The sequence below is a fragment of the Magnolia sinica genome, chromosome 6 (genome assembly GCF_029962835.1).
Source record: "Magnolia sinica isolate HGM2019 chromosome 6, MsV1, whole genome shotgun sequence".
Lineage (NCBI taxonomy): Eukaryota > Viridiplantae > Streptophyta > Magnoliopsida > Magnoliales > Magnoliaceae > Magnolia > Magnolia sinica.
In genome coordinates, this window is record NC_080578.1 from 9,841,813 (window position 1) to 9,858,546 (window position 16,734).

Below are 16,734 nucleotides of genomic sequence, written 5' to 3' on the forward strand. Positions count from 1 at the left end.
CAAGTGAACCACAGCATAGGAAAAAATGGTGATTGAATGATTAAAAACTTCTTAGGGGCATAAAGTTTTGGATCAAGTTGATATTTGTGGTTTCCCTTCATCCAGGTTGTATGACCTAATCAATAGGTTGGATGGCAAATGAACATTACAATGGGCTCAAAGAAGCTTTTAACGGTGGACATTCAATCACCATTGTTTCCTGTGGTGTGGTCTAACTGAGTTTTAGATTTTCCTCACTTTGGGGCTAGCCCTTTTAAAATGCGCCAGTAGAATGGATGGATGGAGTGGATAAAACATATACCTCATGACTCAAATCACCAACTAGTATTGAGATCTCCACACTAGAGGGGTCACTACTGATTTCGAACCACTCACGTGTTTGATACTATACCTTAAAATCAGGCCGATTTAAAAATGAGGTGGGCCAAGCAACCTGGAACATTTGGGATGGTGCCAGGCACTGTTAGAACCTTCCAAATTGTGTTGGGTCCGGTGGAGTGTATATGTTATCTAATTTGTTCATTTGATGTGCCCCACGAGAAAGAAGGGATGATTCATACGGGCACCACACATTGATTGTGAGGTCTAACATGTTTTTATTTATTTTGTGTGGAATATGTAGATGCTTCACTCAAAATAAGATTAAACTATTCTTCAGACTTTGGCTGAGCTTCGATAAAATTATTATTAGAGAACTCATGAACTATTGAAAAACTAATCGATCATAAAGGTAACACCATTGACACATTTCAAGAACAGCTGATATACCTAATTGCCAAATCCAGAACCTGATAAATCAAATCATGGCTGATCATCTAGACTCTTTAGAAACCCTATTAAATCTTTTTTCAATAAAAGTTGCATCTATCCTGAAAAGCATCACAAATTCAAAAAGTTCGCATATTAACGTTCTTTGGCATTTCTTGGAAAGCAACCAACAGACTTGATCGATGAAATAAAATTGTGGGCTTGCAGCGTGTCGATGGTGACATCATCATTTCTACTTTTAATTTTCATTCCAACAAGTGTCAATGAGCTTATTTTTTCAAATAAAATTGTGTCAAGTGAACTATCAACACATTGCAAATCAACAACCACCTGGCATGCTTTTTGTTAAGATTTATATTCAAACCTTGCAGACGCTAATATCTTAAAATAGGATACGTGTCACATTGTCAACCCACCACGAGCTGACAACCTCAATTTATAAAATGTAGCACAATGGTTGTTATTAGGGACTAAAAGACAGAGGGACAGAGATACAAAGAGTGAAAGGTTTAGAAAGAAGTGGGGTGAGTCATTTTCTTCAAAATTTTCAGAGATTCCTGTTTGATGCTAAGGTCTTGCTTGACTTAGGAAGATAGCCTTAATAAAAACAATTTATTAATGGTGTCTGATTTTTCATTTTCTTTTTTATCTTTCAATGAAGCTCATATCACATGCTACTCTATGCATTCCTAACATATTTACATCATTAATTTGGCACTTTTATTATTTTTCTTTTCCATATCTTTTTCTTTACCAAATCCGTCTACTCAAAGTCATTTGACTCTACAAAGTAAGAATATAATCTCTTTTATTTTAACTTGCCCAACTCCTTATCAGTTATCCAAAGCATAACTAGGCATATGATATCAAAATTTTGTTTAATCCTCAAAATCATGTAATCCCGTGGAACAGGAAATGCACGTTGAATGAGTAGAAGACGGTACCTAACCTCTTTATCTTTTGTTATCAAAATAATTATTCAAAACTAAAAGTCGTGGATTAACCGCAGGACTCCTTTAAATTGGAGAATTTCACGGTTCCCCAACTTGTAAATAATTATATCCTTTATAATAAACTCCAGGATGACTCAAAAATAAAACGTATTAATACATTCAGATTAATTACACACCCTGTCCTTGCAGTTAAAAACAAAAAAATGAGGGGATCGCTAATTGTGGGACCGTTCAGTGTGCTAACCCGAGTTTCGTATGGGTCTGAATTTTAGAATCAACGGTGGAAATGAGCTGGCACACCTGATGGACGGAGTGGATCTTATGTACGCTCCTCCTTCAGACGTAGAGCTCGGTTCGCTCAAATCCATCCATAGATTGTAAAATCCGAACTATATCATATCCCAGTGCCATTCGTGTCATGTGAGCGTTATCATTTGGATACGTGCGACGTTCAACCCGTGCATGTGGCCCCATTTTCCTCATGTGGACCATTTGCAATAGATTATGCTAACATGAGCTTGGATCCCACTTCACAGGCAACGCAACCAGAAGCTCTGTAGAGTATGATCCAGATCTTAGTTCTGAAAAGTGGGACCCATGCTTCGATGGTGCAGATCACTGGTTTTCTAGTATGAATACGGATGGTCCTTGTCTGAAAAGATTTCAACAACCGTAGACAGTAGACACTGCATCATTAATCTACGGTGTAAAAAGAGGTCTCAGGTCCAACTAGTTGGACCACAAGTAATCCATCCAATGGGTAGCTCCCAACCTTCCATGTATGAGCGATATCCAACCTGTCCAATAGCTTTGCCTCACCATAAGGATCTCCTCGTGCAAATATTAGCAGCATTCACTAATCAAATATGCCACACCAAAAAAAAATGTATGGAGGCTTATAAATAACAAAGTACAAGTGTGGTCCATTTGATGAGTGGATGTAGTTTATTTTTTTATATGTGATTTTCATGGTGGCTCAAATCTATTGGACGGGTTGGATTTTCAACCCACATGAAAGGTTGGAAATCACTCGCTGGATGGATGGTTATTTTCGGTCCAACCGGTTAGACTGGAGAGGATAAGGGGAGAAATTACCATACGGTTTTTGGAGCAATGTGAGGGGCCACTCATAGTGTGTATGTAGAATCCAAACCGTGCATTTAAGTTCAGCTCATCATGCTCACGGTGCATCCCAGGACTGATCGTGATTAAAACCCATGTGGGACACGCCGCTAGTAACATTGTGCAATCGTTACCAAAGCTAATATATTCATGTGGTGTGGCCCAACTAGGTCTTTTAATGGTCCAGATTTTTGTATTTGCCTTCATCTGGGTGAAGCGGACTTGATGAATAGGTTGGATTTCAAATAAACAACATGGTGGAGCCCACATGCCGTCACCCTAGTCGATGTCCCTCATTGTTTCCTTTTCCGTGGCCCACCTGACTTATGGATGAGACTGGGTTTCAGAATTTAATCCTAGTATGGGAAGGTGCATCTAATGGAAAGGTTAGATGGTACTCGTACATCAAGGTGGGGCCCACACAGCTCTCACATATGGTCCGTTCCAATGGCATGTGATCATTCCCCTCCAAATGGATGGTAAGAAGGGAAATATACCGACCGTCCACATTCAACTTAAAAGGTGAAGATTGATGGACATGATCTTCCAATGATTGAAGATTTGGGGACGCGGTTCAGCCACGTAGGTCCCATTTGTATCAGCTGAAGCCTGCTTATTGTATGCAAAGCCTAGGTCCGACCTATCGAGGTATGATTCCTTGTATCTTCTATTCGATGAGTTAGACGCGGATTGCCTGCCACCCCTGGTGGGCCCCACCGTCCCATCCGTTTTTCCAGCTCATGTTAGTACATGAACCCAAAAAAAAAAAGCAGGACGAAAACTCAAGTGGGCCACACGATAAGGAAAACGTGGGGAAGGGAAATGCCAATCCAAACCATTCATTAGGTGAAAATTTTTGTGGCCCCACGAATGTTTCAATGGTGGACGTTCAATCACTGTTTCTTGTCATGTGGCCCACTTGAGTTTTGGATCTTCTTCATTTTTCGGATTATGTACTAACATAAGCTGGAAAAACGGATGAACGGTGTGGATTTCCTACAAACATCACTGTGGGTCCCGCCTAGCTTCGGACCGCACGAAGTTCGTACTGTCGGTGTGCCGTGGGCAATCCGCGTCTCGGATGAGTTGGGAGTTGTGTTTGTAACACGGAGAGTCACATGGCTCTCCACCTGAGGAACCTGCGCCTGTCCTCGAGCATTGGTTTTGGACAAGTGAGGCCCATGGATGGGCGATCATGACCATTGATGTCTCCACAACGGACGGCAGATTCTATGATCCCTCTGCTAGAATAATCCAAGCCATCTGATATACCATCCAAGTTGGGCCCCATCATATCCACGATATGGATCACCCAGCCGTGCGCAGCACAAAGTGAAATTGCTAGGAAACTGTTGCTATCCTTGGCCCGAGGTTTAAATGATCCTAATTCTCTATTATCTAGAGGACCTAAAAATGCCTCCAGACAGCACGCGTGGCTTTTAATTTGGCAATCCTATCTATTGCTTTACTTCTGCCATCGATGTAGACTGCCCCAAATTATTCAAGAAACCAATATCAAGATTCTTTTCAGTTGAATGCCAGCCATTGTTTTATCTCTCAATCATCTACTTCCGGGACAAATAAAAAAGTAGTGATCGGTTGGAGCACAACAGAACAATGGCATGAATTCTGGAACATGTGATAGTGATTACAAGTTTCAGGAATGATTATGGTCCGATTTCAAATCCCAAAATGAGTTGTTGAAATGATTACGGTCCAATGCCAGGTCTGGATCAATTAATCCTGAGAACTATTAAGGTGCCATTTCATAAAAATGATTGAGGTTTGACGCCAGATCAAAAGATTTCATAAAAATGATTGAGGTTTGATGTCAGATCCAGTACGATTGATCCTAAGACGATTACAATATGATTTTATGTCCCAAAAATAATTACAATACAATTACACATTTAAAAAATGATTATAGTAAAATATTATAATCCAATTCCAGATCTCAAGAAAGATAATAGTTGAATTCAATTTCATTCCATACCTCAAAAACAATTACGGTACAATTATGGTATAATATTATAATCCAATTCTAGGTCCAAGAAGTATAATATTATAATCCAATTCAGTTTCATTCCAGACCTCAGGCAATTACACGTTTTAGAAACGATTATAAGTCCTATACTGGTCCATCCATGGAGGAATAAATTGGAACCATGGTCTGAATTTTGGAACCATATGCCCCACTCACCGAACTGAAAATCCATGCATGTTGTGCAAAACTGAAGGGCCCACATATATCATTTAAGGGAAGTTATATGATTAGCTGAGATTAAACAGAAAATTGTTGAATTCACTGTCGCTAGGTCAGAGTCCTCCCAACAAAAATCCTATCCTCTAATTGGTGCTCACTTGTTTGTTGGCATATGACTGTTGGAGATTTTTCATTTTTAACCGTCCAAATTGTGACCATAATTTGAATTACTTGCATTCCATGTATGCAATTTCCAAGTGCATGCATATCAATCATCATCCCCTCTGCCAAAGGGGCGGATTTCTCCTGCACATGGAAGCTGGGTGGGATCGGCCACCATGTTTGTGAGAAATCCACTCCTTCCATCCATTTTTCGAGCTCATTTCATGACAAGAACTAAAAATCAGGAGGATTCAAAACTCAAGCGAGTCACACGGGAGGAAACAGTGGCTAGAAAAGTATTGTATCAGCCTAAATTTACTGTGTTTTTACTTCATCCAAGTGTGAATAAACTTATAAGCGGTTTGGATGACATATAAACATCAAGGTGGAGCCCAGAAAGGTTTCAACGGTAGGAATTTCTTTCCCCAATTTTCCATCTCGTGAGACCCACTTGAGTTTTTAATTCTCCTGATTTTTTGTCGCATGTCATGAAATGAGCTCGTAAAAGGGATGGATGGAGTGGATTTCTCACAAACATAGCTGTGGGTCCCACCCACCATCCTTGCGGAACTTCCTGCAAAAGGCTTTCGCGGGAAATCCGCGTCCCTGCCAGAGTATTGAAGTTCTCTCATCATTTAATCTTCTACACGCCATCCAACCTGTCAATAAAAGTGAGTACAGCAAAGAGGAAGGAAAAAAACAAAAAACAATGACCCAAAACATTGGTGGGGCCCAGGAAGGTTTCATGGTGCACATCTCCATCCTCACTGTTCCCCATCCCATCTCCCACTTGATTTTGGACTAGCCTGATTTTTTGAGCTCACATCCTAACAACATGAGTTGTTGCAAATGATAGACAGAGTGGATGCCACACACATCAATGGATCCCACAACTTTTTGTTTCAAACCCTCCTGCTGTGGGAGAGACACTGTGCTAAGTACATCGCAAATTGCCCAGGCAGTACTCTTCCAGAATTTGAAAGCTTCATCAGTATTACAAACACTGCAGGAACATAGAATTGAGCTGCCATGGAAAACAACCAACGGACCAACGATTATGGATCCCAGATATCACAGTTACTACGTGTATTTACCAGCAACCTGGATCAAAAACGAAACTTTCAGCTGTCTGAGCTGCATTCACTGGAATCCGGCAGCACCGGCACTACAGCACAGCAGAATGACTCCCGGTCCTTGAGAAGAAGGCAGCTACCATCTGAGTTCCATTTCAGATCCGAGATGACAAACTGCGGCAACGGAACACTCACACACCAGGCGCCTGAGGGGGTCCACATATACAGATGTGAACTTCCAGTGCACAAGACAAGGCGGGCACATGTTGGATCCCACGCTGCTGCACGGATCGGCTCTTTCTGTATCAAGATGGCAGCGAGCTCAAGATGGAGGATATCCCATACCCAAAGAACAGTGGGCATGCTGTCGTTGCGGGTGAAGAGATACTGACTATCGTTGCTCCATGATAGCAAACCTGCAAATCAAGGGTATTTTGGTCATTTTACAAGCAACAAGGTTGACAACATAAGCTGTCACAAACAGGCGTTAGATTTGCTTGAACACATTGTCGGTAAAAGGACCATTATGAAAGGGAAAACTTGGAAGTACAATAATGGTAGAGGGGAACAGGCTGGCAGTGTGTCCGTTTACACGGGTCCGAGCTGCACTTATCAGGTCACAGGTCAGGTTTGGGCCTGAAAATGAGGCCCATTAAGTAAACGGGTTGGGCCAACCCAACCTTACTCAACCTAACCCTCTAAAGAAGCTGACAAATAATAGGAGCTCTTAAGTGGCACTTGAGGGCTGAAAAACGAGGTGCACAAGGTAAACAAGTCGAGTGCAGCTCATGCATGGCTTTTGAGTTCTTCACCTGTTCAATAACTGGGCATACACCGACCTGTACCAGACCCACTGCCATCCCTATGGATATCACCTTTGGCTTTAGAGACTCACCGATGCCTTGTTTGGGGTTGGGTTTGTCAGGAGGAGGCTTTTGGTAAGGCAAGCTAATTGGAAAGTCCATTACTTTGTACCTCACTCTAAAGTGTCCTTCTGGAGCATTTTCTGAACACAAATGACAAAAGGCAATTGTTAACAGGATTGCAATTCACAGGAGAGAGATTCAATAAGCTTTGATACACAGACAAAAGGATGTCAATGTGCATGTAGAGACAATTGAAAACCTCATGCCGAAATACATATCTGTTGTATCTAATGTTCAGCATCATTATCATCACTATCATCTTAGCCTTCCTCCCACCAATTTGGAGTTGGCTTTTAAACAGTGGATTGAAATAAGTTTTATGATCAGCAACGCACCAAACATCAACCTTCCTCTATTACCTGGGCTCTTGGAACCAACCATGGCAGATGGTTACATTGACAACACTCAAATGCCTCAATGATCCCATCCAATACTGAATCCCAACCCAACTATTACATGCATGCCCCGCTGCTGAACAATCAAAGCACAGTCATAGACGGACAGTTGCCAGGCAAATCCCTTAGCATGAAGACGCACATAGGTCCCTCCATCGGATAAGTGTTTACCAAACACCACTCAAAGTCAAACAAATACAAGGAGAGAGACTCCTAAGATGCAGAGCCCAATAAGTGAAGTGCAGGGAATAATGGAACCAACAAGCACTAGTGTAGATAATATTCAAATGTGCATCCCAAAGATGATTTCAATACATGCATATTTGGGACGGGACAATTTGCAGTTATTCACATATTACAGAATTTAATCAATCAGATACTTATATGATTACCATTACATGAAAAAGAAAACAGCAGTCAATCAAACTGACGTAAGCATACAGTCTAGGTATGGCGTCTGAAATATAGTCCAGGTGGTCCATTCTCAACTTTAACACCAACAGATCCATCCATGTCTCAACCCTTTAGTTCCGGCTTGGAACCCTAACTATTTGAGAAAATATATGAATTTGATAAAACAAATGAAAATGTAAGCCTCTGCTATTGCCAGTTCTAAGGGCCTCGGTAACAAGGAAGGTTGATGTCTGGCAGGTGGCCAATTGTAGAATTTCTTCCATTCTACCATTTAAAAGCCCCAAAATACTGGGATACAAGCTAAGATGATGACAATGATGATATGGAATGAAATTTGTATAGCCCATCATGCACACTCCAATAAGAAACATCTTGACCTTTAAAAAAAAAAAAAAAAAATCAAAATAATAATAAAAGAAAATCCAAAGGCTTTCTTGATAACATCCAGTTGTTTGAGAGCCTTCTGAACATTGTACTAATGATCAAGGTTCGTAATATCGGTACTAGAGAATGTATCAGCAGGCTTAAAAACCAATATGTATTGACCCATATGTAGTTGGTGTGAGTTTTAACTGATTTAGTCCAAAATAGGCAATGCACACATGCATGTGCGCGCACACACAAACACACAAAAGGTATCGTGTCGGTTTGAAAGGAAAAAAAGAACTGATATATTTTGAGCCATCATACCGATTGAAATCAGAGGGTCAATAGCATTCCCATGGCCAACATTTTGAATCATAATACCAATTGAAATTAGGGGGTCAATAATATTCCCAGTGCTTCACCCTAGCTAGAACAATAATATCCAGTGCATGCCATACATGTAGCAGGTCTATCTGATATTCCCAACCAGAACACTCACACATACTAAATAACTAACTAAAATCCACTGGATATATGGTCATCTATAATGCTCACCAGGACAGTTTCCCTGTAGATTATGAGGAAATTCATCGCTCAGACATAGTTCTGACATATCAAGTTGCCAAGGCTCGTCAACCTCCTGCAAAAATATTCAACAAAAATGCTTTACTTTCTCAATAAGTAATGCAGCAAAATAGCATGGAAACTAGTAACCAAAACAAAGGGAAGTTTTTACCTTGAAAACAGCAGCACTGCAAGGACTGCGAACTGTAGATATGTGTGTGAATTCAGCAAAGATTTTCCATGTAAGATGGTTCAATGCCCGCAACATCTGATCGTAACTACCAACTGCTAAAAACTGGCCACATGGGGACCAGGCAACAGTTTTCACACCCAATCCACTCTCATAGGCTTGATATTTAAATAGGCATCTCCCATCTGGAGAATAAATCAGAACCTGTATCAAATAAAATGTTATGTCTAAGATCTTCTCATGTTTCAGCTAAGATGTGTTTAGATTGAAACAATAGAACAAACTTTTTTATACAGAGAAGTAAACACCCATGTAGAGTGGTATTTCTATGAATAGCAGACAAGAAAATGTCTGCTCAGTAACCTTATTTACAAGAAATTGCAGAATATCTGCTTCGTTCTCAGTAGATAGTATTTCCAAGAAAAAATTGGCTCCTGTACAAATGTCATTCACATAGAAATTCCATATAAAGACATCTGATTCAACCATTAGAGTTGTGTGAGGTGAAGACCTGTAAGAATTCCATTTTCAAAATAAGATGGAGGCGGCGAAATAGTATATTCATGGCTTTCTTTCGTATAAATCAACAATCCATGATTTTAGTGTACAGGCTTCTAGTGGACTTAAGCTATCATATCTAAGCAACTCTAACCCTTCTGTAAGATTGAACAGTGCATGGAATGTCTTTGTTGCATTTGTGGCAGAAGGTCTAAATAGATTATTAGTGTATCTGGGAAGGGTAGATATGAGGGCAACTAGGTACTCTCCATAACTTTTTCTTGCCATCAAAAGAAAAGGTACCCTACACACCCTTTTCAAAATCTAATTCAAGTTCCAGCTGAAAAGATAAAAGGTGGCATTAGCATATATCAGTTCAAGAAAACTTGCACCGATAACCCAAAAATCATAGCCATCTTGCATAAACTAGTCATCCTCATCCAAAGTTCAGTGCCACAGTAACTAAATAAAATTCACAAAAGCATATAAATTGGCTTTCTTGTGTCACAAGTATGCAAGAGACAGAATCAATTGGTCTTTCCAGTTTCTTGGAAAGCAATGAACTAAATACCTTATATTCAAGAGGTGAATCCCAGATCACAATAGCACTATCATCTGGCGACCATTCAACATCTGCTAAATCAATCGTGTCAACAGCAAAGATGCCCATGATTTCCCATGTATGGCAGGACAACAGATTTATATAGTCCTTGCAATCACGCCTTGTGCAAACTGCAGCGAACTTCCCATCTTGCGTAAAAGAAACACCTTTGGAGGCATGTTTTGGACATTGCACATGTACACAAGCAGTGTTTACCAGCGACCAAACTGTTAATCGCAACTGAAAATCTGATGTAGTAAGTATGTGACGACTGTCAGGGCTCCACCTTGCATAAGCAATACCAGCAGGGCCTTCATCTATTTTGCATGTCCATTCAGGCTGGGTCAACGACCAGGCCTGTATCATGGGTCTCTTATGAAGACCGCAAAGAATATACTCAGAATCAAGAGCCCATTCTATATAGCTTATCTTATCCACACACGAATATAATTGTATGACCTGCATTTTAAAACATGGCACGTAAATGAGTTTAGCATTTGAGGGAGATTGGTTTGAAGGGTCCAATTAGCACAATATATCTTGTTAACTGAAATAAAACAACAAGAACAGAAAAAAAGGACATCAAGAGAATGCGAATTGACCATGAAATGTGTACAGGAAACAGCACGGCTGCCACCAAATGTAAATGTGAAATGTTTATAACATTAAAAAACAGTAGTATTCAATACCGGTAATGTTGGCCATAATGGCCAGCATTATGGCAGTTTGATACAGGCCATAACGGTTGATTTTATTTTATTTTTTTAAAGGAAAAATGTATCAGCACCCTATTGGCCCATTATGTGTCTGTATCGGTCCATTACAGCCCTGTATCGGCCTGTTACTGGCCATTCTTTCAAATTGGGCATTTCCACCTGTATTGCATAATGGGCACCATTGTTACTGTTACATAATGGCTGTTATAGCCGTAATGTAACCATTTTTAATACCACAGTAATGTTTGAAAAAGAATGTTTCTATAAGTGCTTCTACATTTACTACAAATGTCTAGCATGGTTGTTTCTATAAGTACTTCTACATTTACTACAAATGTCTAGCATGGTTGTTTCTATAAGTGCTTCTACATTTACTACGGATGTCTAGCATGGTTGTTTGTGAGAGCTAAGCTCAAGTTATCTTGCAGCAGAAAGGCTAGGTTTTGGACAACTTTTAATTGCAATAATTAAATTCGATGCTTCTATAGGTTCTTCTACATGTACTCCAGGTGTCCGGTGTGGTTTTTGTGATAGCTATGCTAAAGTTTTCTTGCTGTATCAAGGTTGGGTCTTGGACAACTTTCAATTGCAGATTTACAATAATCAAATTGATATGAAGTGAAAGGAGTCAAGGACAGAGTATTGCTAGTCTCGCTTTAAGGTGAGTAACTAGTCCCAAGTAACAATTGCTTTATATTTTAATAGGACATGAAACAAAAACGAATGCAATAATCTTGAGGGAACTAATTTTTACAAATCACTTCCACTTAGTGGCATGTAAAAAAAGAACACTTACACTAGTTGCATCTTGACCAATCAATCAAAATTCATTACGTACTAAAAAAAAGCCCAAAAGAAGTAGGGGATTTTATTTTGCCAAGAACAATCGTAGCAACTTTCTCCAAAACAGCAAACATGAGAAATGCTCTAGTGCTCTCAAAGCACTATAAGTTACAATGTGTCTGGTTGTATTTGTTCACTTGGACAGTTCAATCAAAATTTGAACTGTCCACTAGAGGTGGAAACCGAGTCGAGTCGGACCGGATTGGGTCCAACTCGAGTCAATCCGAATTTTCAAGTAGTTGACCCGAACTCGATCCGATCCGGGACTGAGTCTGGGTCAGCTGACTCGATCCGATCCGAAACACTGCTGGCCTGACCCGAATTGTGTCCGACTCAATCAGGGAAACCGAATCGGATCAGGTTAACGGTGAAAATCATTATCCTCGCTGCTATTTTCGGTGTGGTCCATTTGAGCTTTAATATGATTCAGGTTTTTTTTTTTTTTTTTTCTAATGCTCTAAAATGATCACAAAAAATGGATAAATCGTATGAATATAATAAATACATCATTGTGGGGCCCATGTAACTTTGATCTCATTTGAGCCGTTCGTACAACTCGGAGCTCGAGGCGCGTCTACGCTCGTCTTCGCACGACACGTATCCGCACCAGCTGGTGTCGTGTGAAACACGACATCAGACTGCGTGTTACTCAGTACAGGCGCAGATTAGATACACTGAAGTGACGTCACCAAGCTCTGTGGACCCCACCATGATGCATGTGTTGTATCCATACCGTCTATCCATTTGGAGAGATCGTTTTATTGCATGAGAAAAAAAGGGAGATAGATTTAAAGTTCAAGTGGACCCCACCATAGAAAACAGTGGGGACAATGACATCCACCGATCAAAATTTCTTAGGGACCACAAAAGTTTCCTATCAAGCTTATATTTTTGTTTTCACTTCATCTATCTCTATGTTAACTTATGAATACACTGGATCTAAAAAATACATGATGGTGGGCCCTATAAATGTTTCAACGGTGACTCTAGACTCCCCTGTAGTTTAACTTCTTTAGCACAACTTAAAATGGTGGTGACTCATGATATTTAGGCGCTGATGTAGAGCTATCCAAACCATCCAAATTCCAGTCGATAAATGTATTGTGGACGAGCATACTGCATCTTTAATATCACACTAATCAAGCAATCCTAACCATCCAGTTAATGCCGATTAAATGGATGGTCAAAAGTGGCATAGTCAGTGGTCCAAATTCGAAGAGAAAATCAGATGGTTTGATATTAGTTTTTCGAGTGCATATCTTACGTCATGCTCCATCAACAGTTGGATCAGCTATTTGGAAGGTTTATGTTTCCTTAATGCTCACGTATATGTCATGTATATCATGTGCGAGCCACCGCCATTAAAATTAAGAGGTGCACGCCTGTGGGACCGGTACCCCTAAGCTTACGGTGGTAGAGGGTAGAACTGGTGTGCACGTGATGTATGTATCATCCACACCATCCATCAGATTAATCACCTCAAAAATACCTAGGCCCTGAAATAAACGGGATCAAAAAATTATGTGGGCCATAGAATAGGAAACAAGTTTATATGGGACACTCACCATTGATTTTTATAGGGGTCAACCTGAGATGAGAAACCTTCATATTTTTTGCCTAACCCTTCATCCGAATCGGAAGAAAGGTCTGAATGTCGTGGATTTTATATAAAAAGTATAGTGGGCCCCCAACCAAATCAATAGTAGGTATCTCCTCTCTCATTGTTCTCGCTGTTCTATGACTCACTTGAGTTTTGGATCGAGCTTCGTTTGGCCCACCGAGTTTTTTTTGAGGTGAATCATCTGATAAACGGGTTGGATTGTATTGATACATCAATTGGGATCCACATCTGACCGTTGAACTTGCCCCTTAAATTAGATGGTTTAAAACAGGCAGTCTATCCCGAAGAATCATAGTGTCGTGCGGCGAGACTAGATACGTTTAGCACAATTTTGAAAATGGTGGTGTTGTCCTTCTCGATTCGAACTTCTGCCCAAATCCTCTCCCATTTTCCTTCTGCTACTGACGAAACAGATACCTTCTTCTAAACCCAAATCCTCTCCTATTTTCCTTTTGCTACTGACATTGTTAGTGTTTCATGCTCTGTGTAGCTTAGGAATACATTTTTATATGAAAGCTTCTATTGCCGGCTTCAGATTGGGTCGGATCGGATTGGTCTGAATTGACCACGATCCGAACTCGATTCGAAAAACTGTTGGATCTAAATGGCCCTACTCGATCTGCACCAATCCATGCCGTTGGTTCGGTTTGGATCGGGTCGGATCCACCGAATCGGGTCAGACATGCCCAGCTCTACTATCCACTAAGTGCATGACACAATTTATGGGCTACCATGCAAAAATCCCACTAATAGGATCATCCAATCCATCCTTTCCTTGAGCAATGAATGGGATGGCTATGATCACTGAATAGAAGTAACTCCATAGAACCATAATCAAGCCATGATGGTCCCTAACAAATAAATGGAGCAAATTATTGATTTGATTTATTTGTGTTAATGATCTTGATCGTCCATATTAAAGGCCATTGATCAAATAGTTAACATTTGTTAAACAATGTTACATTTATATCGTAGCCCATGGAATGTGCTGGACCTAATGAATAGTAAAGATCAATGGACAAGACTCTCCAAGTGTCCCAATGGAACTAGGAGAACTATCACTTATAGTACTCTGTGAGCACTGGAGCATTTCTCAGCAAAGATTACACTTCCAACAATTTCCCAAGTATCTCGTGTGAGTACTAGATCTCTTGCTATGGCATATGGAATAGGGACCATATGATGATTGGATGATCTAAACACTTTCTTTTTTCTTCCTTAAGGAAAGCATCGCAAGAGCAATTTGCTGTCCAAGCCTTCCAGTGGGAATTCCTTCCCATTTCACCATTGGTCCTATGGCACTCCTCCGCATGCAGCTGCTTTTGTTTGGCTCGTGGGTAGGAAAAAGGGTCCTAACCATTGACAACTTGCAAAAGAGATTTCTTATTCTTCTGAACATATGTTTGACGTGTATGAAAGACGGGGAGTCGATAGATCGCCTATTCATCCATTGCCCTATCATATCCTTGGTTTGAGAACACTTTTGACTATTCTTTTGGGTCTCTTGGGCTATGCTGAAATCTATTGCGGATCTTCTCTAGGCTTGGCACAAGAGCAGTTTAGGAAAGGCTCTAAATGCAGTTTGGAGGCTGGTGGCTATGGGAATAATTTGGCTTATTTGGAAGGAGTGGAATGGTCGTAGTTTCGAAAACAAGGCTTCCTCTGTGGAAGGGATCCATTGTAGAGTCAAATGTGTGGTGGTGGAATGGGCTGCTTATGTTGAAGCAGCAAAGTGTGTGTGGATCTATCCACCTTTATTGTTTAGTTTTTGGGTTGTATTAAAAAAAAAAAAAAAAAAAAAAAAGAAAAAAAAAAGAAGAAGAAAGGGCACTGTGGTGGGACTCACCATTTAGGTAATCTGAGCCACTGTTATGGTTGGTTCCATCATGGGTTAGGCTCTACCCCAATGTATCCTCTATTAAATGATCCTAGCCATCTGCTGAACTGAGGATTACCACCAACAGTCAACATTTCATGGGGGGATCCCATAAGGGAGTTTTTTTTTTCTTTTCTTTTCTTTTTTTTCTTTTTTTCTTTTTTTTTCATTTGGTATTTTCCATCCACCATGGTCCCACCATATGAACACTGTAACATTCCTCATATTTATACCACCCAAAAATACTATTTGACTGCATTTTTCTAGTCGAAATCCCAATCGCTCTGTTTCAATGCCCATTAGAAAAATCTTCAATTTCAATTTCGGCGATTCTGGAAACAGATTCATCCAGTGTGTCAAACGACGCAATGCATGAAGGAACAAAAAAAGGAAAAAAAGAAAAAAGGGGGACAATGCAACAAAAACCCGATGAAAACAAAAATGCAGATAGAGGACAAGTAGCAGACCTTGAGTGAGACGACGTCCCGAATCACAAGGCGGTAATCGACGGCGATTGCGAGGAAACGAGCATTCGGGGAGAAACAGCAAGGGCCCGTTTGCTTGTAAGCATCCGTGAACTCCATTCCTTACAAAACCCTAATTCTTTCGGTCCGTCTTCAAATGCAGGGCATTAAAAACTACCCTGTATTCTTGAATCTCTCTGCCATTTTAGGGCAAACGATGCCCTAGATTCTCGATCACCACCAGATCGGATCGCGAAATTCTTGCAATTCTCAAACCCTACATGGGAGTGAGAAAGGAGAATAGGTGAGATCGTTGTGGGAATTTTGAATCGGGAGGAGAGAGTTGTTGCGGGAAGGGGACAAGATAACGTGCGCCGGTAGCGTCCGGCACAAAAGCGCGGAGCTGGGACCAGCTGAGCCGCTCGATGAGTGAGATCTGCGATTCTGCATGAAGCTCTGGTAATATGCGCGGCAAAAGGACAAAAGTTAGAAAGCATGGGCGCGACCAGATTGAAAAAAATAATAATAAAAAAAATTGCATAGAAAACATTGCTACTCTGGTTGAGTATGACAATCTGTACACGCGGCATACATCTGCATCGATCCAAATCATGAATACCGCTCATCCATTGGAAGGTGGGCCACATCCGTAGATGGATAAGACTATCCTAATGTACTCGTTGGATCCGTATGTGCATCGATCTGGACCGTACAAATCAAGTCCCACTGTGGATGGAGCAAGACTGGAGAAAATTGCACAGATTGGGTGGTTGTTGCCATTCGATTTTGCCCATTGAAATGGGACCGTCCGTTTTCCTTTTAGTGGTGGTCCTTTAGATAGACTTGGATTGGATTGCCACTATTTTGTGGTCTAGAATTAAAAGTAATCACCAACAGCCGGCTGCATGATAACTTCGGATGCAACCCCACATCAGGTCGAAGCAAACGTTGGGCCCCACCATGATGATCTCTTGGAAAA

At 40.6% G+C, this 16,734-nt stretch overlaps 1 protein-coding gene across 1 annotated transcript; it reads right to left on the reverse strand.

Moving 5' to 3' along the window:
- Window positions 1-5,918: 5,918 nt before the first annotated feature.
- On the reverse strand, window positions 5,919-16,242 carry LOC131248215 (uncharacterized). Its single transcript, XM_058248365.1, has 6 exons — window positions 15,759-16,242; window positions 10,206-10,694; window positions 9,119-9,340; window positions 8,938-9,022; window positions 7,177-7,287; window positions 5,919-6,697 (listed from the first exon to the last, which is right to left on the reverse strand). The coding sequence occupies exons 1-6, from the start codon at window positions 15,873-15,875 to the stop codon at window positions 6,330-6,332; spliced, it is 1,392 nt and encodes a 463-aa protein (XP_058104348.1). The 5' UTR covers window positions 15,876-16,242; the 3' UTR covers window positions 5,919-6,329.
- Window positions 16,243-16,734: the final 492 nt, after the last annotated feature.

Excerpts from the sequence above, each read along its gene's own strand:
- LOC131248215 (XM_058248365.1), bottom strand. The coding sequence starts at position 15,875 with ATGGAGTTCACGGATGCTTACAAGCAAACGGGCCCTTGCTGTTTCTCC. Across the intron at positions 9,341-10,205 it reads ATTCACCTCTTGAATATAAG|GTTCTGATTTATTCTCCAGA; the intron begins GTATTTAGTTCA and ends TATTTGATACAG. Across the intron at positions 6,698-7,176 it reads CAACCCCAAACAAGGCATCG|GTTTGCTATCATGGAGCAAC; the intron begins GTGAGTCTCTAA and ends CTTGATTTGCAG.